Raw genomic sequence first — 20,132 nt, forward strand, 5'->3', positions numbered from 1 at the left:
CCCATGGAGAGTGGACAGGATAAATGGACTGGAGAATCATTAACACGTTACACGTCATGTTACACGTTACACGTTACGTATCAGAGCTGATATTCAAACAGGAGCTCAGAAAATGAAATAAAGATAAAAACACATTCTCCACATTCTGCTTTCATTCCTCCCACTGTTTGAACTGATTGCCATCTCAGAGTAACCCGTTAAGTACGGGAAGATTTACAACCAGAGCTCTGTTTGGCTTTATAGGCTTTTCTGCTCCAGTGATGGATTTACTTTCAACAGTCTTAACTCTTTTTTTTTACCTTGTTGGGGGTTGAAAATACAGACTTTAGGGATCAATTTACTCCTGCTGGATGGAAGCCAGGCAGAAGTCTCACAACAGTATTTCGTTTTACAGTAGGAGAGCGTTTGCTAAGACCAGGCTTAACTCCAAATTGTTTTCTTACCATAGCAGGTGTTTCAAAGTGTTCCTGAAAGCTTCGCCCTGTCGTAAATTGACTCTGCTGGCAACACTTTACCAAACTCAAAATAGATGTTTGTAGGCAGAGTGAAGCCGGGAATGAAGCGCTGATGTTGGACGTCTTACTGGGTGACCTGGCACCGAACAATCATCGGATTCAGACTGGCAAATATGAAGCTTGTCATGCAGTTCAGTGAGAGTCACAGCAGCGATATTTTCATCATTTGGGAATTCAGTAGCAGAAGAAGCTGATGTGAAACTGGAAGGCACACTTTCTCTGATTGTCTGTGCTGACTCAGAATCTTGTCAAATTGGATTCTGCTGTTCAATGATTGTTCTGGTACTTTTTTTGTGTATTGTGTCACACCCAACACCTATATAACAGTGGCGGCTGGTGAAAAATATTCGACATATTGCACAAAATAAGGTGGGGCTTTGCTGTACCATACTAAGTTTTTAACTACCAGCCCACTATGATTTGACACAAACTACAGGATAACAACACTTTGTGAAAAAAAGTGTTGGTATTAATTCAACATAACAGAATACTGCACTCACCTGATAATAATATAAATACCAGTTAAAAAAATGCAAGAATTTATATTTTGCACTGTTATAACTCAAAAAGGCTTGAAGTAGAGTTTCAATTTCAAAAAGGGGAAATGAGCGTGAGACAAAAAAATAAATAAATAAATTAAAAAAAATAAAAGTTTGAAAAGGCCTCGGTAGTGAGGAGTGCCACTGTTCTTGTTGGTGTGAGTGTTTCCAGGAGCCTGTGTGAACGTAGCTCCAAGTGGTGAAGATGTCTTCATGGAGGATCATCCACTGTCTGGACCTGATGTCCATTTCTGTAAACGTCCCTCTCCATCCATCCCCAAATGTTGTCAGAGTGATTTAGATCAGGGGAACATCAGGATGGTCCAAAGAGTGAGCTGATTCCTCTGGAAGAAGTCCTTTGTCAGGCGCCCATTGTGACCTGCAGCGTTGTCCTGTTGAAAAACCCAGTCATTCCCACACAGACCAGGGCCCTCAGTCATGAAGGAGGCCCCCTGCAACATCTCCACAGAGCCAGCCGCCGTTTGACGCCCCTGACCAACCTGAAGCTCCATTGGTCCATTGAAGGAAAAAGCCCCAGATCATGATGGCGCCCCCTCCACTGTGCCGCCGTGAAAACATCTCCAGTGGGATCTCCTGGTCATGTCAGTAACGTTGAAGCCATCAGGACGTCAAGGTTCAGTTTTTTCTCCTCAGAGAATCAAACTTTCTTCACCTTTCAGTGTCCCATGTTTGCTGCTCTCTGAAAAAGTCCAAACAGTGAGTTTGTGGCGTTGAAGGAGACGAGGTCTTTGAAGACGTGTTTTGTTCTTATAGCTCTTCTCTCTCAGATGGCGTCTGATGGTTGTTGGGCTGCAGTTGGCTCCAGTAACGACCTCAGTTTGGGTCCAGTATTGGTCCTGGGTCTTGAGGGACAGACAAATAGATCCTCCAGCTCAAGGCTGGTGAAATGTTTTTGGGTCTACCTCTGGACTTTCTGCTCCATAACCCTCAGGATCTTTGTTGAACTCCAAAAAGTGTGTCTTACTGCGTCCAACCTCAGCAGAGATGGCGTGTTGTGAGAGCCCTTGCTGATGTAGGTCAACTATCCGACCACTTTCACAGAGAGAAAGCTTTTTAGCCTTTGACATCAGGAGGTCATGACAGAGAGAATACCTGACAGAAAATGACATTAAGTCCACATTTTTGTTCAGACTTGGTCTTTTAAAGGCTGTGGTCTTAAACTTTTAACTTCTTACTCTTTTTTTGTATTGTTTAGTCTCTCTGTCATTTCTTCTTTTTGCATTCTGAAACTCTGCTTTGAACCTTTTTAAGACCCAAACAGTGCAAAATGTAAATTTGCGCAGTATCTTCTTAAATTTGGATTGGGTGTGTATTTTCAATGTAAACCTTCTTCAGGCAGTGTGATTTTTCTGGATTTTAATCTCCGTGTTTTGTTTGTTTTGGAAAGGAGGCGCCTTTGGGTGAAAACCTTGAACAGTAAACATTGGAGGGTCAACTCAGACCATCTTATAAATAAGTCTTATTAACAAAATCCCCCTGTACTGTTCACAGTGATGTGAGAAAAATAAAGTGTGTGATGATATTTAAACCTATTAACATATTTCAACATATTTCTACGTCTCTCCCTAACTGCAGAGGACTAATAAGAAAATGCAGCTGATTCTTATTCTGTTGACTAAACCAGCTTGCAGCAGTTATTTTCTTCATACAGAGAGTGGATTTTGGTGAGACATCCTGTAATACTGGGATCTGGATCTGTGGCTTCAGCTGTAATAGGCTCTACGCAGCAGGCAGCTGGTGTTGCTCTGTTGAGCGTCATATCTGAGAGTCGCACTCCTCAAACATTTCTTTGCCATCTACTCTTTCCTTTTTATCCTGCCTCCATTTTATTAGCTTACCACCACGTCTGTTTGTGCACAAGCTGAAAAATTATCTTTGAGTTTGATTTCAAACAGGAACGATCTCACTGAGAAGCAAACAAAGAGTCATGTGAGCTGCTCGGTTTCCTGAATGACTTTGACTTTAGCTGGCGTCAGATTTACAGCCCGGCTCTGAAATGAATGATAAGTAGTTCAGAGCCAAGCAGAGGGAGAAAGAAGAGAGTCAGAGAGAGGTTCTTCACTCCCCGGTGTCTTCCCCACTGCTCTGTGTTTGCCAGCCTTGAATCAGGATTTAGTGCTGCAGAGTTAAGTCTGTCCACGTCCATCTGACAAGAATAATCTTGTGCTAATTACAGTGAAAAGAACTCCAATTAGCACTGACACATGGGATTACACGGGAAAAGAGGAGAAATGTTTGTCACCTGTGATCCTGCTGCTACGCCCCCGCTGCAGTGAGGATAACATGATGGTTTGCAGCTCATAAAAGTAGAGCTTCCAGTCTGCCTTCCTAACAGAGTGAATCTCTCTTCATCTGCATATTGGTGGTGAAAACGGAGTGCTGGGAATGTTGAAGAGGGCCGACCGTGAGACAAAAAGATACAACAAACGGATACTGCATACTGATTTTTAAATTTTTCTTTGACCTTTAAAAGTTGGGTATTAAATGTGTTGTTAATTATATTAGTGCTGCCTTATAACAATGTAATTAAAAGACACTTTACTAAAAGGTGTTATTTTATACAGCTCTCTGTTCCCACTGTGGGTTTGCAGAAAGAAAGAAACAGATGGATTACAGCAATGAGTGACTGATCAAACAGATCTCTCTCATAATTTATCTTCATCCCAACATCAACGATAACTGTAAGAGTGAGTGTAATATTAGCCACAGCAGGATAACTAACTGATTTGTTCAGTTTTATTAACATTAACAACTGCAATAATGATCATTTACAAACAGGATCAAACTCAGCGATGCTAACTGAAGTTGTGCTAAATTAGAGCTTCCCTGGTCTTTCCAATCACTCGAAGCTCTTTTCAGACCACATTCAATACATCACTCAGCATAGGGACGGCCAACGGCCATACTCACCATGATGAACCAGCAATGACTGGAAATTTGTCTCATATATTGAAATCAGCTATTTGGGTCTTTCCTCTCTAATCAGAGTTTCTCTATGCAGCTTGTTGATTTCACCTTATCCTCAGCACCTCTGACCTCTGGAGTCCCCCAAGGCTCCATCCTCGGGCCGATTCTTTTCTTCCTCTATATGATGCCATAAGGGTCAATTTTCAAGAAATATAATATTAGTTGGGCTGCACGGTGTGGAGTTTGCATGTTCTCCCTGTGCACTCGGTTACTCCAGCTTCTTCCCAAAAACATGCTCATCAGGTTGATTGAACACTCTAAATTGTCTGTAGGTGTGAATGTGTGAGGGAATGGTTGTCTGTCTCTGTGTCAGCCCTGTGATTGGCTGGCGACCAGTCCAGGGTGTACCCTGCGTCTCGTCCAATGACAGCCGGGATAGGTTCCAGCCACCTGCAACCCTGAACAGGATAAGTGGTTCAGAAAATGAATGAATGAATGAATGAATGAATGAACAATATTTCCCCTCACTGTTATGCCGATGATGCTCAGATCTACCTGCCTTTAACCTCAAAATCCAAGGATTCTGTAAGATTTTTGCTTGACTTCCTGAATGATGTTGAGTCCTGGATGGTCGTTAACTTTTAGCACTTGAATGAAAAAATGTGGTGTATCAGATTTTCCAGCTGGTTTTCTGAGCCCCCTTACACCAAACATCCAGGCATCTGTAAAGAATGTTGGTGTGATATTTGATAACTGGCTGAAAATTGATCACCAGGTTAGCTTATTTGTTAAAAACAGCTTTTATCATTTATTAAAAGTGAAGGGCTACCTGCCATTCACAGACCTTGAAACTGTAATCCATGATTTTATTAACATGAGACTGGATTACTGTAACTCATTGTATTTTAGATGGGACCACGCAGCTGATACAAAATGAAACTGTCCGTCTCCTCACTGGTAAACCCGAGCAGGACCACATACCCCCTGACCAAGAGTGGCTGCACTGGATCTGGTTTCTTTTAGAGTAGATTTCAAAAGTTTTTAGTTTGTATTTAAAGCTTTTAATGGACTAGCTCCTCAATACCTGACCAAGCTTCTCCATCATCACCTTGCCCCTGCCAGGACACTGAGATTGTCCAGTTAGATGTTACTGGTCACCCCGAAAACCAGGTATAAAACTGAAGGTGACAGAGCATTTCTGACAGCTGCTCCTTGAGCAACCTGCCCTGAAACATCTGCTCTGTGGGATCAGTTGAGGTTTTTAAATCTTCTCTAAAGACACACCTCTTCCCTTATATCTGCACTGTTTTTGTGCATTACTAAGAACTGTATCTTTTCCCTTTTGGGTCATTTTTGTCATTTGTGCTGGCTTCAATCTGTTCAGCACTTTGGTCAACTCCAGTTGTTTTATATTTGCTTAAATTTTTTTTAAGTTGAGTTGACAGGCCTCATGTTTCAACAGGTTTCTAGGGGCTTCTTTGAATTTCTATGTGGGATATTTTTCTTGTTTATACTTTAAATTGTGACCATGAACAAACACCTTCAGTCTGAGCCCTTAAGAGTTCAATTTAGTTGGTAGAAATGTCTACACTCCTTTGCCATTAGCTGGGCGAGAAGGTTTTGTAATTGGTTTGGTTAATGTGTGCAGCGCCTGGCTATGCCCACTAAAAGCCGGTGCCCCAGTTTGGCCACCCTGATCAGAAGAGTCTGGCTCTGCTAATGACCCGGAGCTATTTGAGGTTCAGAGTCTTTCCCAAGGACACTTCAACATTTGGCTGCAGGGCTGGGATCAGACTGCCAACCATCAAGAAGAGATGACTAATTCTACCACTGAGTCACAGACCATATCACTAAATGACAAAAAGGTTGTTTTGAGTGTGGTTGTGTTATTCCAGAGCTCTTAATCTGTAAGAATTATGTCATTGAGACCTTGATACTTGTGCCAAAGATGTAAACCTTTTTGCCCTAAAAAATTGGCTGCCTCTGGCACAAACAGACACACAGTTTTTGAGTTTCAGAGTTTAAAAGCCAATTTAGAGATGATGTCAGAGGAGTAAAACACTTTCTTTTTAGCTTTAGGGATGTTTCTGAAAAAGGAAAATCTCACAAAAAAACTCATCTAGTATGAGATTTTGAGAGGAAGCGCCAGTGTATTAGAAGTTTATTAAAATTGGGGTTAGAGATTTTTTTTTCACCCGCAGTAAAAGCATGAAAGTGTGGAAGTAGGCTAAGCAACGGTGGAATAAAACAACAGCCTCTGAGCGGCATCATGGGGATTTTATATGTGCTGGTGTGCATGTGTAGCAGAAAACAGAACATGCACGTCAGCAGCCGTGTGCTCTGCAAAGTGATACATGTTTTTTTTTTTTTCTTTTGCTCTATAGCCGCCAGAGCTGCCAAAAAATGGATTTTTCATACCTGTGGGGCTGCGGGACCTGAAGGCCCAACTCCCACTCAGTGCCTCAACTCCTACAGGAACACTAACGTCAATGTGACACTGGGCACCAGCGGGCCTTTCAAAGGCATCCAAAAGTGGCGAGTTCCAGAAACTGGCACCTACAGGTAAGTCCACCATATGGAATTACACTGTTTTGATTGAAATGATGCAGATTAACACAGAATTTATTGTTGTGGAGTAGTTTCTTTTTTTCCTTGGTTTGGCCCTTAGGTGTGCAGAGCAATGAAAATAGAATAAAACAGAAAATACTTTATTTTCCCTGAGAGAGAATTCAGGAGGGGTTATGGCAGCAATCAAGAAAACAAAGTAGGAAAGTGTATAGAAAGTGCAAAAAGCTCCATAAGAAAATTGCTCATGACAGCTTGTCCATCATTGTCCAGTTCAGCCAGCCTCCACCTCCACAGGGTCCAGGACTGAGCTTCTTCAGCAGTCTGTTCAGTCTCTGTCTCCTGGATCCTGTCTGCCCACAGCAGGTGAAGCTCTTCCAATGTGGTGTTGGTATTATATTCTGGTATTCCCTCTGTTGCTGGGTTAGCACAGCTAGCTTGTCCGTCTTATTGGAGATAGATCTTGCGTTCCCAATAACGATGGATGGAAGGACAGGTCCATGTCGTCACTTCTTAGCTCACACCTCAGTATCAGTGCGTCGTCCTCACCTTGTGGGAAAACATCTGGCCTTGCACCAGTTAGCAATGACATGCTACAGGCTGCTAACAGCTGATCTCATATGTAAACAATGCAGCCATGGATACATGTAGGATCTTCAGAGATCACAGGAGCAAACATACTAAAAAAAACACTGAAGACAAAAACAGTTTGGTGTCCATGACCAACAAATGAGCCATACAAAGTATTGACCCACCCCAAATGCAAAAATGACGAAAAAGAGATTTAAAAAAAATTACAAGACATAGACATATAAGACAGAGCTGCCACAACAGGCAGCCACTTCAGAGACACCAGGCAACAAATAAAATGAAATATACATTTTTAGTTACATAAACCACATCACACTTCAGATTAAAGGATACAACAGAAAGTCCCACTCTACAGCACAGAAATACAAACATATCCAACACCATTGCACCTCAGTCTCAGAGCACCAACATCAAACTTCACCTTTTTCTTTGTTTGAACTACACCCACTCCTGTACAGTTATAAATCTCTCACTCATGGGGTTCAGCAGATTGCGGGGCCAATTAGCTCATACACTGGGCCTCATGAGAACTCATCTTACAAATAGTATACAATACCAACCTGCCCTCTCTTTCTCAGCCATCAGCTCACTCTGTGAAACTAACATTTATCACAACAATGCAGACTCTTCCTTACGCCCACATCCACTCCTCTGTGCATCCGCAACACATCAATCTTCCACCAGCAAACAAGAGAAATATCACTATCAGATTCTTGCAGGAGGGAGCCGAGGCTGGTGTAATGGCAGCTTAATGGTATGATTCACTCTACACCTGACTCCAGAATCCAAAATCCGCCCACCTCTATGTCTGTGCTGGTGGCCTTTAAAAACTACTACCAGGAGTTTTAACTGGTTATAAAACTGCCACAGTTTAATACTGGTGTCTTTGCTTGATGTCCTGAAGTAAACAAAACCATCTGCTAGAAGACTGACCATTTGAATACAGTCCTTACAAAGACCTGCCACACTGTCAGCTGGTCTAATCCAACAAAGCAACTCACTGACCATAGACCAAAGAGTTGATGTTCACATCCTACGCTGCAAAGCTGTACATTGGTTGTAAGTAAGCCAAAGAAAAGGAGCAGGATCAGGTTCTTCTTCAAAGAAACTATGTACAGGAAAGAACCAGAGAGTTTTAAGAACTGAGATAACAGATTTTCAGAGAACAAACTGGTAAAAATGGACAGATAAAGAGAACAAAGAGCGTGTGACAACCTTTGTTGAAACCCAGTATGAGTTTTGCCTCCTTCTTTTTCATACATTTGTCTGTTTAAATTAAGTGCAGGTGAATGTGTATTTCACATAGATTGAATTACTGTTAACTAGACTGCTAAAAAAAGTAGTGGAATACTTTTTAATCAGAGTATAGCAACCTCTCAGAGTTGATTTTAATCTGGTCAGTTAAGTAGCAGAGGAGGATGTTAATCAGTTTCAGCTGCTTTGTTGTTAATAAAATAAACACTAGAGGGGCAACAAAGAAACGCCCCCAAATCAGGAATGGTTTTCCAGGTTGAGGTCACTGACATTTTTTCCCTCCTTATGTCCTCTGACTGATTTTTTACTGACTTTTTACTGCTGTAGTTTTTCATTTGGTTTGGATTGATAGCCTCCTGGATGGTTCTGAGGATGCACAAGTAATCCAACTCCTCCAGGATAGAACATCCACACATAGATGTTGCAAGAAGGTTTGTTGAGTCTTAGCTCAGATTCAAGAGCAGATTCCAGGAAACAGATAGTTACACCAGGAGAGCTAGACAAGACCGTAGGAGATCCTTAAACCCTCAGCAGGATTGGTATCTGCTCCTTTATGGAAGAAGGAACAGGATGAACACTGCCACAACCCTACCAAACAACCTCCAGCAGGCCATTGGTTACTGTTTCTGACCAAACAACCAAACACAGACTCCACCACCTCCCTAAGTGTGCCCTGTGCTCACTGCCCAGCACCACAGACCCTGTGCTCTCCAGCCATGAGAGCAGGTTCAACCAGAGCTCGTGAAACAGAGGAGAAAGGGTGTGGAGACATCGTTATGCTGCCTGCTATATCACTCTGCATGAGTGGTTTGTTGGTGGATCAGTGATGGTCTGGGGAGGATGCACATACCTCCAAAGCTTAGACAATGGCACCCTGACTGCTATTAGTTCTCAGGATGAAATCCTTGGACCCATTGTCAGAACTTGGTGCAGTGGGACCCTGGTTCCTCCTGGTGCACATCAATACCTGACCTTGTTTGGCTAGAGCAGGGGTTCCCAAACTGTTTTCAGTGAAGGGCCAAAAACGAACAATACATATTGTATTGCATGATATCAAATATGCCTACAGTATAATTGTGCAACATAAATACTCATACTAGTAATTTTGAAAATTAAAAGACTTTTCTTTACTGTATGTCACAGCAAGAAATTACTGAACATCCATATGGTAAAAATACTAGGCCTCTGTTTTCAAAGACATTTAGTGCAATATAACCTAAACAACATGGGACACAGCATGCCCCTCTGAAACCGAAATAGTGCATTTTCCATCATTTTAAAATAAGAAATAGTAACACCTGATTTAATTTTTTTCCCTATAAATGACTGCTGTATTTACATTAATTTACAAAGGTTATGCTCTTTTAAAACAGAAACTTTCTGCCTACATATTAGGAATACTGCTGTACAATCCATCTGAGCTGAAGGGAATAGCACCACCCTCCTCCCAATGTAACACAGTGTTAATTTGTGGCCAGGAAAGGAAGTGCAACAACAAATCAATAATGAATGAGAATTTCAGGCTGCTGGCAGTGGGAAAATGATAATTATGATTAATATGTATATCATAAACATTCAAATTTTAGCAGCAGGTTGAAAAAACCTGCTGGCGGGCCCCAAATTGGACAGTCCTGGGCTAGAGCAGGCAGGCAGTTCCTAGAGGGTGGGAGAATTGATACTGTTGACGTTCACCCAATCCAAACCCAATATAACACCTCTGGAGCATTACATTTTGGTCCATCTAGTGCTGCCAGGTTGCACCTCAGGCTGTTGGGGAGCTCAGTGATGCTGAATGGAGCTGTCTGCCGCATCAAATTTTCACTTTACTTTTGGGGTGTTTTTGTTTTCACCCTACAAGGCATCATTTTGTTAAATACATCACCTGCTCTTTATCAGGAAAGATTTACAAGATTATTTTTTCCCATTTAGATCTGATGTGTTTTTGAAATGTTCCTCTACTTTTTTTTTTTGAGCAGTGTGTTTTATTCTGTTAGATGCAGGTTTGTGTAGCTGTCTTAGTGTAAGTGTAAAGGTGTGGTGAAAAATGGTGCTTCGAGCAAGAAAAATATTTTAAGTAACCAAATCTGACGATAACTGTAACAGATGAAATGGTTGAAAACAAAAATCCAATATTTAATTGTTGTCACAATATAATAATTGATAACGAAGAGCCTACTTCAGCACATTACCCCATCAGCACAGTCTAAGAACTTTTGTGTTTACAAAAGAAAAGTAGGATTTTAAAGAAGTAGTGTCCACCTATCCCATACAAACACACATACTGAGCAGATCAGGAAGGACAGCAGGTGTCTTTATTTTGCCCACAGGAACTGTCAAAAACAGCACATTGCTTTTAAGGCTTTGAAATACCCGACAATCAGCACCTTGACCTCAAACTGCGCGCTACCTGAGGTCTACTGCTCTATTATCCACTGCCTTATGGAGGGATCAGTGCTCTCTCTGTGGGAATTCATGACAACACGAGGCATTTAACTTGGATTTGACTCTGACAGTTCAAACAAAATCATCTCAGAGCGTTGAGCCCCCCACGTCAGAGCGAAAACAAATATACACACCCTCTGCCAAGTTTGGTCAAAACCCTGGAGTCATAAACCACGGCACTAACAACAAAGTGGACAGGACCTTCATTACACATGTCCTGGTGTTGGAGAAAAACACCTTCTGTCTCTGTACCAGCTCCAGAGTTGTGGTCTTGATGTGGCCTGGTTTAGCTGGCAGAGCCTGTAAATGAATCTGACAGACGGCACAGAGATGAATGTTCCCTCTGCATCTCCCTAAAGTCATTAGGCAAACAGGTGAGGTAGCTACTGAGCACCGGGCAGAGTCCTCTCCGTCTCTACCCCCACCAAGCACCACCCTCAGGGAAGAGAAATATCGAAGCGCTCCCAAAATCCAATCAAGTTGTTGTTTTTTTTTCCTGGCAAGAAACTGGAACATTTGAAATTACTGTCTTCTGCTAGGTGTGAGTATTTGTGTTTGTTTCTGTTTGTTTGTGTGCCATCGCACTCTGTAGTCTGTGTGTGCTTCAGAAAAGGCGCTCATACTAAGTCAAATATTTTTTATTAAAAACACCCAAGGTGAAAGTGTGTTTCAGTGTTTCCAAATTAATTTAAGCTTTATTTAACATTTGGGTTCATGAAACAGCAGGAGGAATGCTTGAAAACTGTTTATCAGCCTGGGGTTATTTCTGATAAACACTCACTTAGAATGTGCAACGAATACATCTTCACCTTTTCCTAAATAAACCACGACACCAGAGTAGAGAGAGTTGAAAAATCATCATAAATTCCTTCATTATCAAAATAACTATTGTGATATTGAGTTTATTTCTGATTGTGTGTTGTTTTTATTGTGTTTCCCTCCACTTTTGTGTCTGTTCATCACCAGGATAACAGCCTACGGTGCAGCCGGAGGTCGCAGCGTGTTAGCCATGAGCAGGTCACATGGTGTTTACATCACAGGAGACTTCCTGCTGAGGAGAGATGAGCATCTTTACATCCTGGTGGGACAGCAAGGAGAGGATGCATGCCCTAATGTAAGTGCTTTAAATACATCACCCATCATGCATTGCAGCAGAGGACACATGATCTGCATCATAGAATTTTAATATGAACAAAGTAACACATGAGTGACATCAGTTTGTGGATTTGTAGTTCAAAAACTGTGCACACTTCAAATATTCAGCTCTCTGAATAAGAAGGAGACATGTTTTACCTTTGATTACATTCACATGCTAATTATCTCTATCAATCTCAGGTGTTTGTGACCTTAAAAGCCGTTGATATTTGAGGACAAAACTTGCCAACAAGTTGAAAAGAATTATTAATGATGAATAATTTTATCACCATCCACATAAAAAAGTTCTGTAAAAGATGTAGTAACAGAAAATAATCCACACACTAACTAACTTGTATCTGTATTTGCTGAGTTCAATTAGCCTTGAATTTTCTACAGACACTTTTTTTTCACAGTTTTACTGAGAAGTGCTCTAAGTGGGTCTTACCTGGTGGAATCCAGACTGGGTCTGATCCTGCTGTATAAAAGGAAGCAAAGAAGGCAAAATAAAGCATTTGCACCACTACACTTCATTAGCCGAGCCTTCTTTGAAAGTAACGCAGTGTAATTACTTCCTCTGTCATTGGATTTCTGTTTAATTTTGATCTTTAATTTAGGGCTGCAACTAATCTTCATTTATGTCGACTAATTTACTGATTATTTCTTTAAAAAAATCGATGTATGAGGAATATTTGGCATCATTTTTGGATCCCCTTTTTACTCTGCCTGCCTAAGCATGCACATGCACTTAACGTTTTTTCTCCCTAATTTGTTATTGATAAACTGTTCCCAAACGTTGGATGCGCTGCCTTTTTTCAGGCATCCACCTTACTTTCTGCCTTAATTTATGTAAACTACTTCTTCTCTGTTCCTGTAAATAACATAAACAGTGGGAGAGATACTGCCCCCACCACTTCCTGTGAACTGCAAGTACAGATGAGTTTCTACCTGCTGGTATTTGATTTTACCAATAACAAAAACAATACAATAACAATAAATCGATGCTTCAGTTCCCACATCAACAAATTTTTATAGTCAGTGTAATCAATTATGTCGGCTAATTGCTACAGCCCCAGTTCAGCTGTTGAGGACCTCAGCTTCTGCTGCAAGTATCTCCTCTCACTGCATTATTTTTATCTGCATTTTAATAACTCTCTCCCTGAGTTGTTCAGACCCAAGATTTTACCTCTGAGGATGCAAACGATTGCACCTTGACCCAAACTTACTTAACCAGTCATTTACTTTAGACACATAGAGCAGTTTCAATCTTCATTTGGCTTCAGTTTTCTCATTTTACTCCCTGACTTGAAATATTTACCCAGATTCAATGAAATGAAATATTCATTTTGAACTTATATTTAAAAAATCTCATTTAGCAACAGTCTGCTTTCCTATGTGTAGAGAGTGGTGGGAATGTGCTCTGAGTTTAAACAGGGAAGAGAGTCCTGGAAAATATATCTGTGAGGGAAACAGCATTTCTACCAGTGTGATAAAATCTAACAAAAAATAATAGTTTGTGTGTGTGTGTGTGTGTGTGTGTGTGTGTGTGTGTGTGTGTGTGTGTGTGTGTGTGTGTGTGTGTGTGTGTGTGTGTGTGTGTTTTAATACAAAGCCAGAACAAATTTCAAAATCATTAAGTTTTGTTTTGTTTTATGTGTTTATTTTTTCTATTAGTCTTATTTTAATTGATTATAAATATTTCTTGCAAAAATTGAAGTCCAAAAGAAGAGTTTCTATGTATTCTTGAAAAACTCTGTCTTTAAGACATATGCCTTATAAAAATCCACAACTTAAAAGTACATTACCAGGAGCAGAAGAAATTTCAATAAGAGAGTTCAAGTACAAGAGCTGAAGGCTAAAACACAGGCTGAAGGCTAAAACACGGGCTAAAGGATAAAACACAGGCTAAAGGCCAAAACACAGGCTAAAGGCTAAAACACAGGCAATGCTTTAACATGAGCTAATGGCTAAAACACAGGCTAAAGGCTAAAACAAGGCCTAAAGGCTAAAACACAGGCTACAGGCTAGAACACTGGCTAAAGGCTTGAACACAGGCTACAAGCTAAACAACAACTTTAGACTTAAACATTGGCTACAGTCTAAAATACAGGCTAATGGCTCAAACACAGGCTAAAGGCTAAAACACAAGCTAAAGGCTTCAACATGGGCTAAAGGCTTAAACACAGGCTAAAGGCTATAACATGGGCTAGAGGCTATAACACAGATAAAGGCTAAAAACAAGGGCTAAAGGCTTAAACACAGGCTAAAGGCTATAACATGGGCTAGAGGCTATAACACAGATAAAGGCTAAAAACAAGGGCTAAAGGCTTAAACAAGAGCAGTCTAAAACTCAGGCTAAATGATAAACCATGGGCTAGAGGCTAAAACACAGGCAAAGGCTAAAACAAGGGCTTAAAGGCTAAATCACAGGCTACAGGCTAAAACACAGGCTAAAGGCTCAAACACAGGCTAAAGGCTAAAACACAGGCGAAAGGCTAAAACACGTGCTAAAGGCTTAAACAAAGGCTAAAACCTAAAACAACAGCTTAAGACTTTAACATTGGCTACAGTATAAATTAAAGGCTCAAACACAGGCTAAAGGCCAAAATACAGGCCAAAGGCTTAAACATAGGCTAAAGGCTAAAACATGGGCTCGAGGCTTAAACACAGGCAAAGGCTAAAACGAGGGCTAAAGGCTAAAACAAGAGCAGTCTTAAACTCAGGCTAAAGGCTAAAACACAGGCTAAAGGCTAAAACACAGGCAATGCTTTAACATGAGCTAATGGCTAAAACACAGGCTAAAGGCTAAAACAAGGCCTAAAGGCTAAAACACAGGCTACAGGCTAAAACACTGGCTAAAGGCTTGAACACAGGCTACAAGCTAAACAACAACTTTAGGCTTAAACATTGGCTACAGTCTAAAATACAGGCTAATGGCTCAAACACAGGCTAAAGGCTAAAACACAAGCTAAAGGCAATAACATGGGCTAGAGGCTATAACACAGATAAAGGCTAAAAACAAGGGCTAAAGGCTTAAACAAGAGCAGTCTAAAACTCAGGCTAAATGATAAACCATGGGCTAGAGGCTAAAACACAGGCAAAGGCTATAACAAGGGCTTAAGGGCTAAATCACAGGCTACAGGCTAAAACACGGGCTAAAGGCTCAAACACAGGCTAAAGGCTAAATCACAGGCGAAAGGCTAAAACACGTGCTAAAGGCTTAAACAAAGGCTAAAACCTAAAACAACAGCTCTAGGCTTAAACATTGGCTACAGTATAAATTAAAGGCTCAAACACAGGCTAAGGCCAAAATACAGGCCAAAGGCTTAAACACAGGCTAAAGGCTTAAACATGGGCTCGAGGCTAAAACACAGGCAAAGGCTAAAACGAGGGCTAAAGGCTAAAACAAGAGCAGTCTTAAACTCAGGCTAAAGGCTAAAACACAGGCTAAAGGCTTAAACACAGGCTAAAGGCTAAAACAATGCCTAAAGGCTTAATCACAGGCTACAGGCTAAAACATTGGCCAAAGGCTTAAACACAGGCTAAAAGCTCAAACAACAACTTTAGGCTTAAACAAGGGCTACAGTCTAAAATACAGGCTAAAGGCTTAAACACAGGCTAAAGGCTAAAATACAGGCAAAGGCGAAAACAAGGGCTTAAGGCTTAAACAAGAGCTTCAGTCTAAAACTCAGGCTAAATGCTAAAACACAGGCTAGAAGCTAAATCACATTTAAACTTTGCTAATGGTCATTCTTACTCACAGTCAGCAGTTATTCTGCAGTGGTCTGTTCAAACTTGAGAGTCTATCAATAAAATGAAGAGTGAGGTTACGTTAGCTCTGATTGGTAGATGACTGGTAGGACATAACCAGGATTCACTAATATTACACATTACAGACACGTCTTAGAGCACTGGACTGTCAGTAGTGCTACATATAGCCGGTTAAACTACGTTACAAACTGACAAAGTTTGCATGTATATAGCGCTATGTAACTGTTGATAAACACTTTACCTTGTCACATTGCAATAGGTTAAAAGTGTCTAAAACAAAGAATAGATGTGTTTAAATGAAGATCTGATCTCCATTCATTTTTCAAAATGAACACACGCCTTGTAAGGAGTCACATCATCACAACAGTGCTCAGGATTTGTGTAACTTCACCTTAAGTTTGATAGTCCTCACAGCACCTTCAAGAGCGAAGGCCTTTTTAATTCTTTCAGCCAGCAGGAGGGGCGATACAAGTCTGTGAGTGTTGACAGAAAGTGGCATTTTAACACTGTGAGGAACAACAAAGGAAGTAAAAAAGAAAAGATCTTTAATGTTGGTATTGAGGATTTAGATACACACAAACATCTACGTGGTCTGAGGTGGCACGATGTCAATCAGTCAGGATAATGAGTACTTGTCTGGAAGCTTGTGAAGCCCTGTTGTGCTTGTGATTAAACCCTGGTATTACAGCGTCATGATCCTTGTCTATATCTAAACAAGGGTTTTCCATCCTTGATTTAACACAACCACACTGCACTGTTCAATCAAAACCATTTGATAACACCAATGATATCATTCAAGTGTCTTCCTTCTCAGTTTGACATTTCCCAAAGGAGCACAACTAATTCAAAGAGCCAACAATTTCCTCTCAGTTGATTTAAACACAAAAATGTTTTATATTCTGAGTCAAAGGAAACAGGCTTCAGATAATCCTCTGATGGGGTCCCTGGACCTCACTTTTCAGATCCATGCTCTAAATTGTCACATTTTATGGCCACCAACGTCTGTTTAAAGCTGCGATCGAAGCGCTCAGTGATCTCCCCTTTGTCTCTCCAAAGCTTACTTGTGTTGTTTAGCCAGGGGTGGCTGTCATCCATTATGCTCCGGAGTTTGTTCACTGGCAGCAGAGCGGCTTGCCTCCCCTCACAGTTCACAACACTGAGACTAAAACCCTCACAATCCCTCTAGTCCACAATGAAACAATCCATCATCCCCTCTTTAAGGGTTTGAAAAGTAAGGGCCTGTCCGGCTGTTGAAAATGGAGGGGAGAGGTGTTAGAGTCTTAAGGAAAGCTTTCTGTGGAGTGTTTTTAGAGCCTGTAGGTTCTGAATTTAATCACTAAACAAATAGTTTTAAATTCAATTCATTTTACTACTTGTTAGTAGTTTGGCTTGTGTCTGTGTTTACTGCTTTTACAGTTCAGTGTATGGGGAATGATGAATTATTTGGCAAACTCATCTCTCAGTTTTATACATGGTAACACATTTTCATACACATTTAGAGGACATTACTCAAAACAGCATCTCTATTTCTCTTCTAACATAAATACTCTGACCTGATATGAGTGAAGTTTAGCTGATTAATCCCACGAGAGCACTTGCTTTGTGTGTTTTAGAAAGAGTTTAAAGTTTGGAGCAACAAGATACTACAGAAAAAAAAATGAGCAAAGATAAAGTGAAAGATAAAAAAAATGTGCTCCACAGCGGTTATTCCAGGTGTCAGCTGAAGTGGCTGTTGTGTTTGGTGGCTTTGTTTTCAACAGCAGAATGAGGAGCTTAACAGGCAGGGGTCCACACCACCGTCAACCAGTTATTAGTTTTTAACTCAGTGTGTCTTAAAGTGCTGAGCACAGACGCCACAGAGGGACTGGGCTGCTCCAAAGTGAAACTGAAGTCGTTTAAGGTTCCTCTTATTTCCCCCCTGCTCTGACAGCGAGCAGCCGCCGCTCTCCCAAGGTTTGCTCTGAAAGTGATTTGTGCCGTGGAAGCGTGTTCTCTCACACCTTGCCTCCCCTCTGGTGAGAGAAATGATGCCCCCCCTTGTTCTGACAAATACTCACGCTCTCTGTGCTTGTCTTTCCCTTTCCTCTGTGCATACACACACACTCACACATACACTGGATCTCAAGAACACACTCGCCTCCTTTTATTTTTTTCTCTCTAAGACACAAATTCAAGTTAACAGAGAGGAGCTGTAGTGACAGAACAAGCTTGAGGGAGGAAGACTCCCAGAATATTTGGATGCACTGCTTCACCCTCCTCGACCTGTCAGTCACACTTACCAAAGCCCCGCCCCCTACTGCATCCTGACCCTCAGAGCTTTGGCTTGGACAGATGAGAGAGCAGCGAGTGGCCACGTGTGTGGTTGTGTTTCAGACCCAGTAAGAGGAGGGCTCTCATGCCCTCTCACTCTGGTGTTAGGACTTGCTCCAGGCGTTTGAGCATGATAACACACACTAGGCAGACGCTTCAATCTGCAGGAGCTCAGTCATGGAGAGGTCCCCACATCTAACATCATTTGCCAACAAAATGTCTACTTTCATTTCTATAAAGAGGCTGTAACTCCGGGCCGACAGAGTGGGACGACAAGCTGACTAACAGACTGTCTTTGTTGGTTAACATGAAAAATTAACATGAAACAAAATGACAGTATTACAATTTTTAGGAAATTCTCCCTCTCTATTTAAAGCAGTGCTACGTAAAGCAGTTCACTCTGTTACAGCCTTTCCAGTAGCTTCTATTCCAGCACGTGGACAGAATATTTCACCAAAGGAGAACTTCCCAGTCTTTGTTTCTCGCCTTTGATTACCAGAGCACCAGTTTCTCTGTTTCGACCTCTTTTCATCTTTAATGCAGCTTCTCTCTAGTTGCCAACCAGGTGTTCAACAATAACAAACATCTCTTTAAAATGGAGCTTGTTAACTCCACTGACCGTCACCAAAACAAACCAAAGTCCAATGAAGAGCGCACACACATAATAAAACTGTTTTATCCCGTAAAACTTTCTGACCAAAGCAACAACTCCTCTCTGAGCAGAAGTTTGAGGAGATCCCTCAGTGTCTGCTTTAGCCTGGCTGAAAAACTCATTATAACCTCTGCTAGAATGGCTGTACATATATACAGTCTATTAATCAAAGAGCTTTGAAATTAATGTTTTAATTGTGATGTGATTACAGTCTGAAATTAACAGATTAATTTTTTCAGTCACATGGCTTTTTGTCTCCTTCAGCCCGACACAGTAAAACAACTGCTCCTGCTGCTGCTAGGATGGAAAACAGTGACTTCACAAGTCAGACGTAAAACTTAATTAGTGTCATTAGTGAGTGATCCGAATTATCTCAGAATAACTCAGCGCTACATTAACATGGTTGATATATCCATCATGCACTTCTGCACATTCCTTAATGTGAAAGACAGTTATCTTTTCAGCAGTTAGATTAATAAATAAGCTCCTAAAATAATATACCTTACAGTCCAAATCATTAATAACATTTAACTTCATTAATTTCAATCACAAATCAAGACACAGGTAAGAATTGCTTTACATTGTTAATGTAACTAAAAAACTTTTTTTGCAAAATTATGGAATTTAAATGTGATTAAGTGCAGTTAATTCTTATCAGCTCTTTTTGTTTGTTTTTGTTTAGTTTTGTTTCTTTTGTAGATAAGTTTTTATTTTACTATGAAAATAGAACAAGGTACAGTGAAAAAGGTTTATACACATTACCATATACAGCACAGGGAGGAAAGGCCAGGGTTTCATAAGGAAAGACAGCACTTCCAGGCCAGGAAAACCTTTTGTTTTAACTCTAAATTAAGGGTCTGCAACATGTGGCTTTTTGACTACTTTGCAGTGGCACCATGACACTTTGAAAAAAAATACTATAGAAATAAAGAATTTGTATTTTTCTTACAGATGGTATTGATGATTGAAGACACTGATATTGAATAAAATCATGCGTTTACATTTTGTTGAATTAAATATGCATCACCTCTTGCAATAAAGCTTCATATTTTTTAAAGAGTATCGCAAGTTTTTTATTTTGTTTTTATTTTATTTTATTTTTTCAAATAAAAAAATATATATAATTTTTGGAAGATACCCAAATTTTTGCAAATTATTTTAGGTTCCCTTTAAAAAAAAAAAAGTTTGGAAAGTTTTAAAAATTTTATTAAAAAAAAAAAAAAAAGCAAATTTTTTAAATAACAGTTTTTGAATTTTTTGAAAATTTTATCTGAAATCTTAACTTTTTGGAATTTTTTCACTTTTTATTTTATTTTATTTTTTATGTTCTTTGTTTAGATAGTTATTCACTATTCCTTTTACTATGCATTGAATTTTATACACTTTTTTGTCTTTTCTGTGAAGATAGAGTGAATTTTGTGCCTCTGGAAT

At 40.3% G+C, this 20,132-nt stretch overlaps 1 protein-coding gene across 3 annotated transcripts in view; it reads left to right on the plus strand.

Moving 5' to 3' along the window:
- Nucleotides 1–20,132, plus strand: part of alk (ALK receptor tyrosine kinase) — a 644,227-nt gene that overhangs the window by 576,946 nt on the left and 47,149 nt on the right. For all 3 annotated transcript variants that reach the window (XM_074691249.1, XM_074691250.1, XM_074691251.1), the window contains exons 12-13: nucleotides 6,367–6,544; nucleotides 11,801–11,948. In XM_074691249.1, the coding sequence (XP_074547350.1) occupies nucleotides 6,367–6,544; nucleotides 11,801–11,948 (326 nt within the window). The remainder of the gene's footprint in view (nucleotides 1–6,366; nucleotides 6,545–11,800; nucleotides 11,949–20,132) is intronic.

This window comes from Halichoeres trimaculatus, unplaced genomic scaffold, assembly GCF_033239565.1.
Source record: "Halichoeres trimaculatus isolate MK-OKI-2021-1 unplaced genomic scaffold, fHalTri1.1 fHalTri1_scaffold_17, whole genome shotgun sequence".
NCBI lineage: Eukaryota > Metazoa > Chordata > Actinopteri > Labriformes > Labridae > Halichoeres > Halichoeres trimaculatus.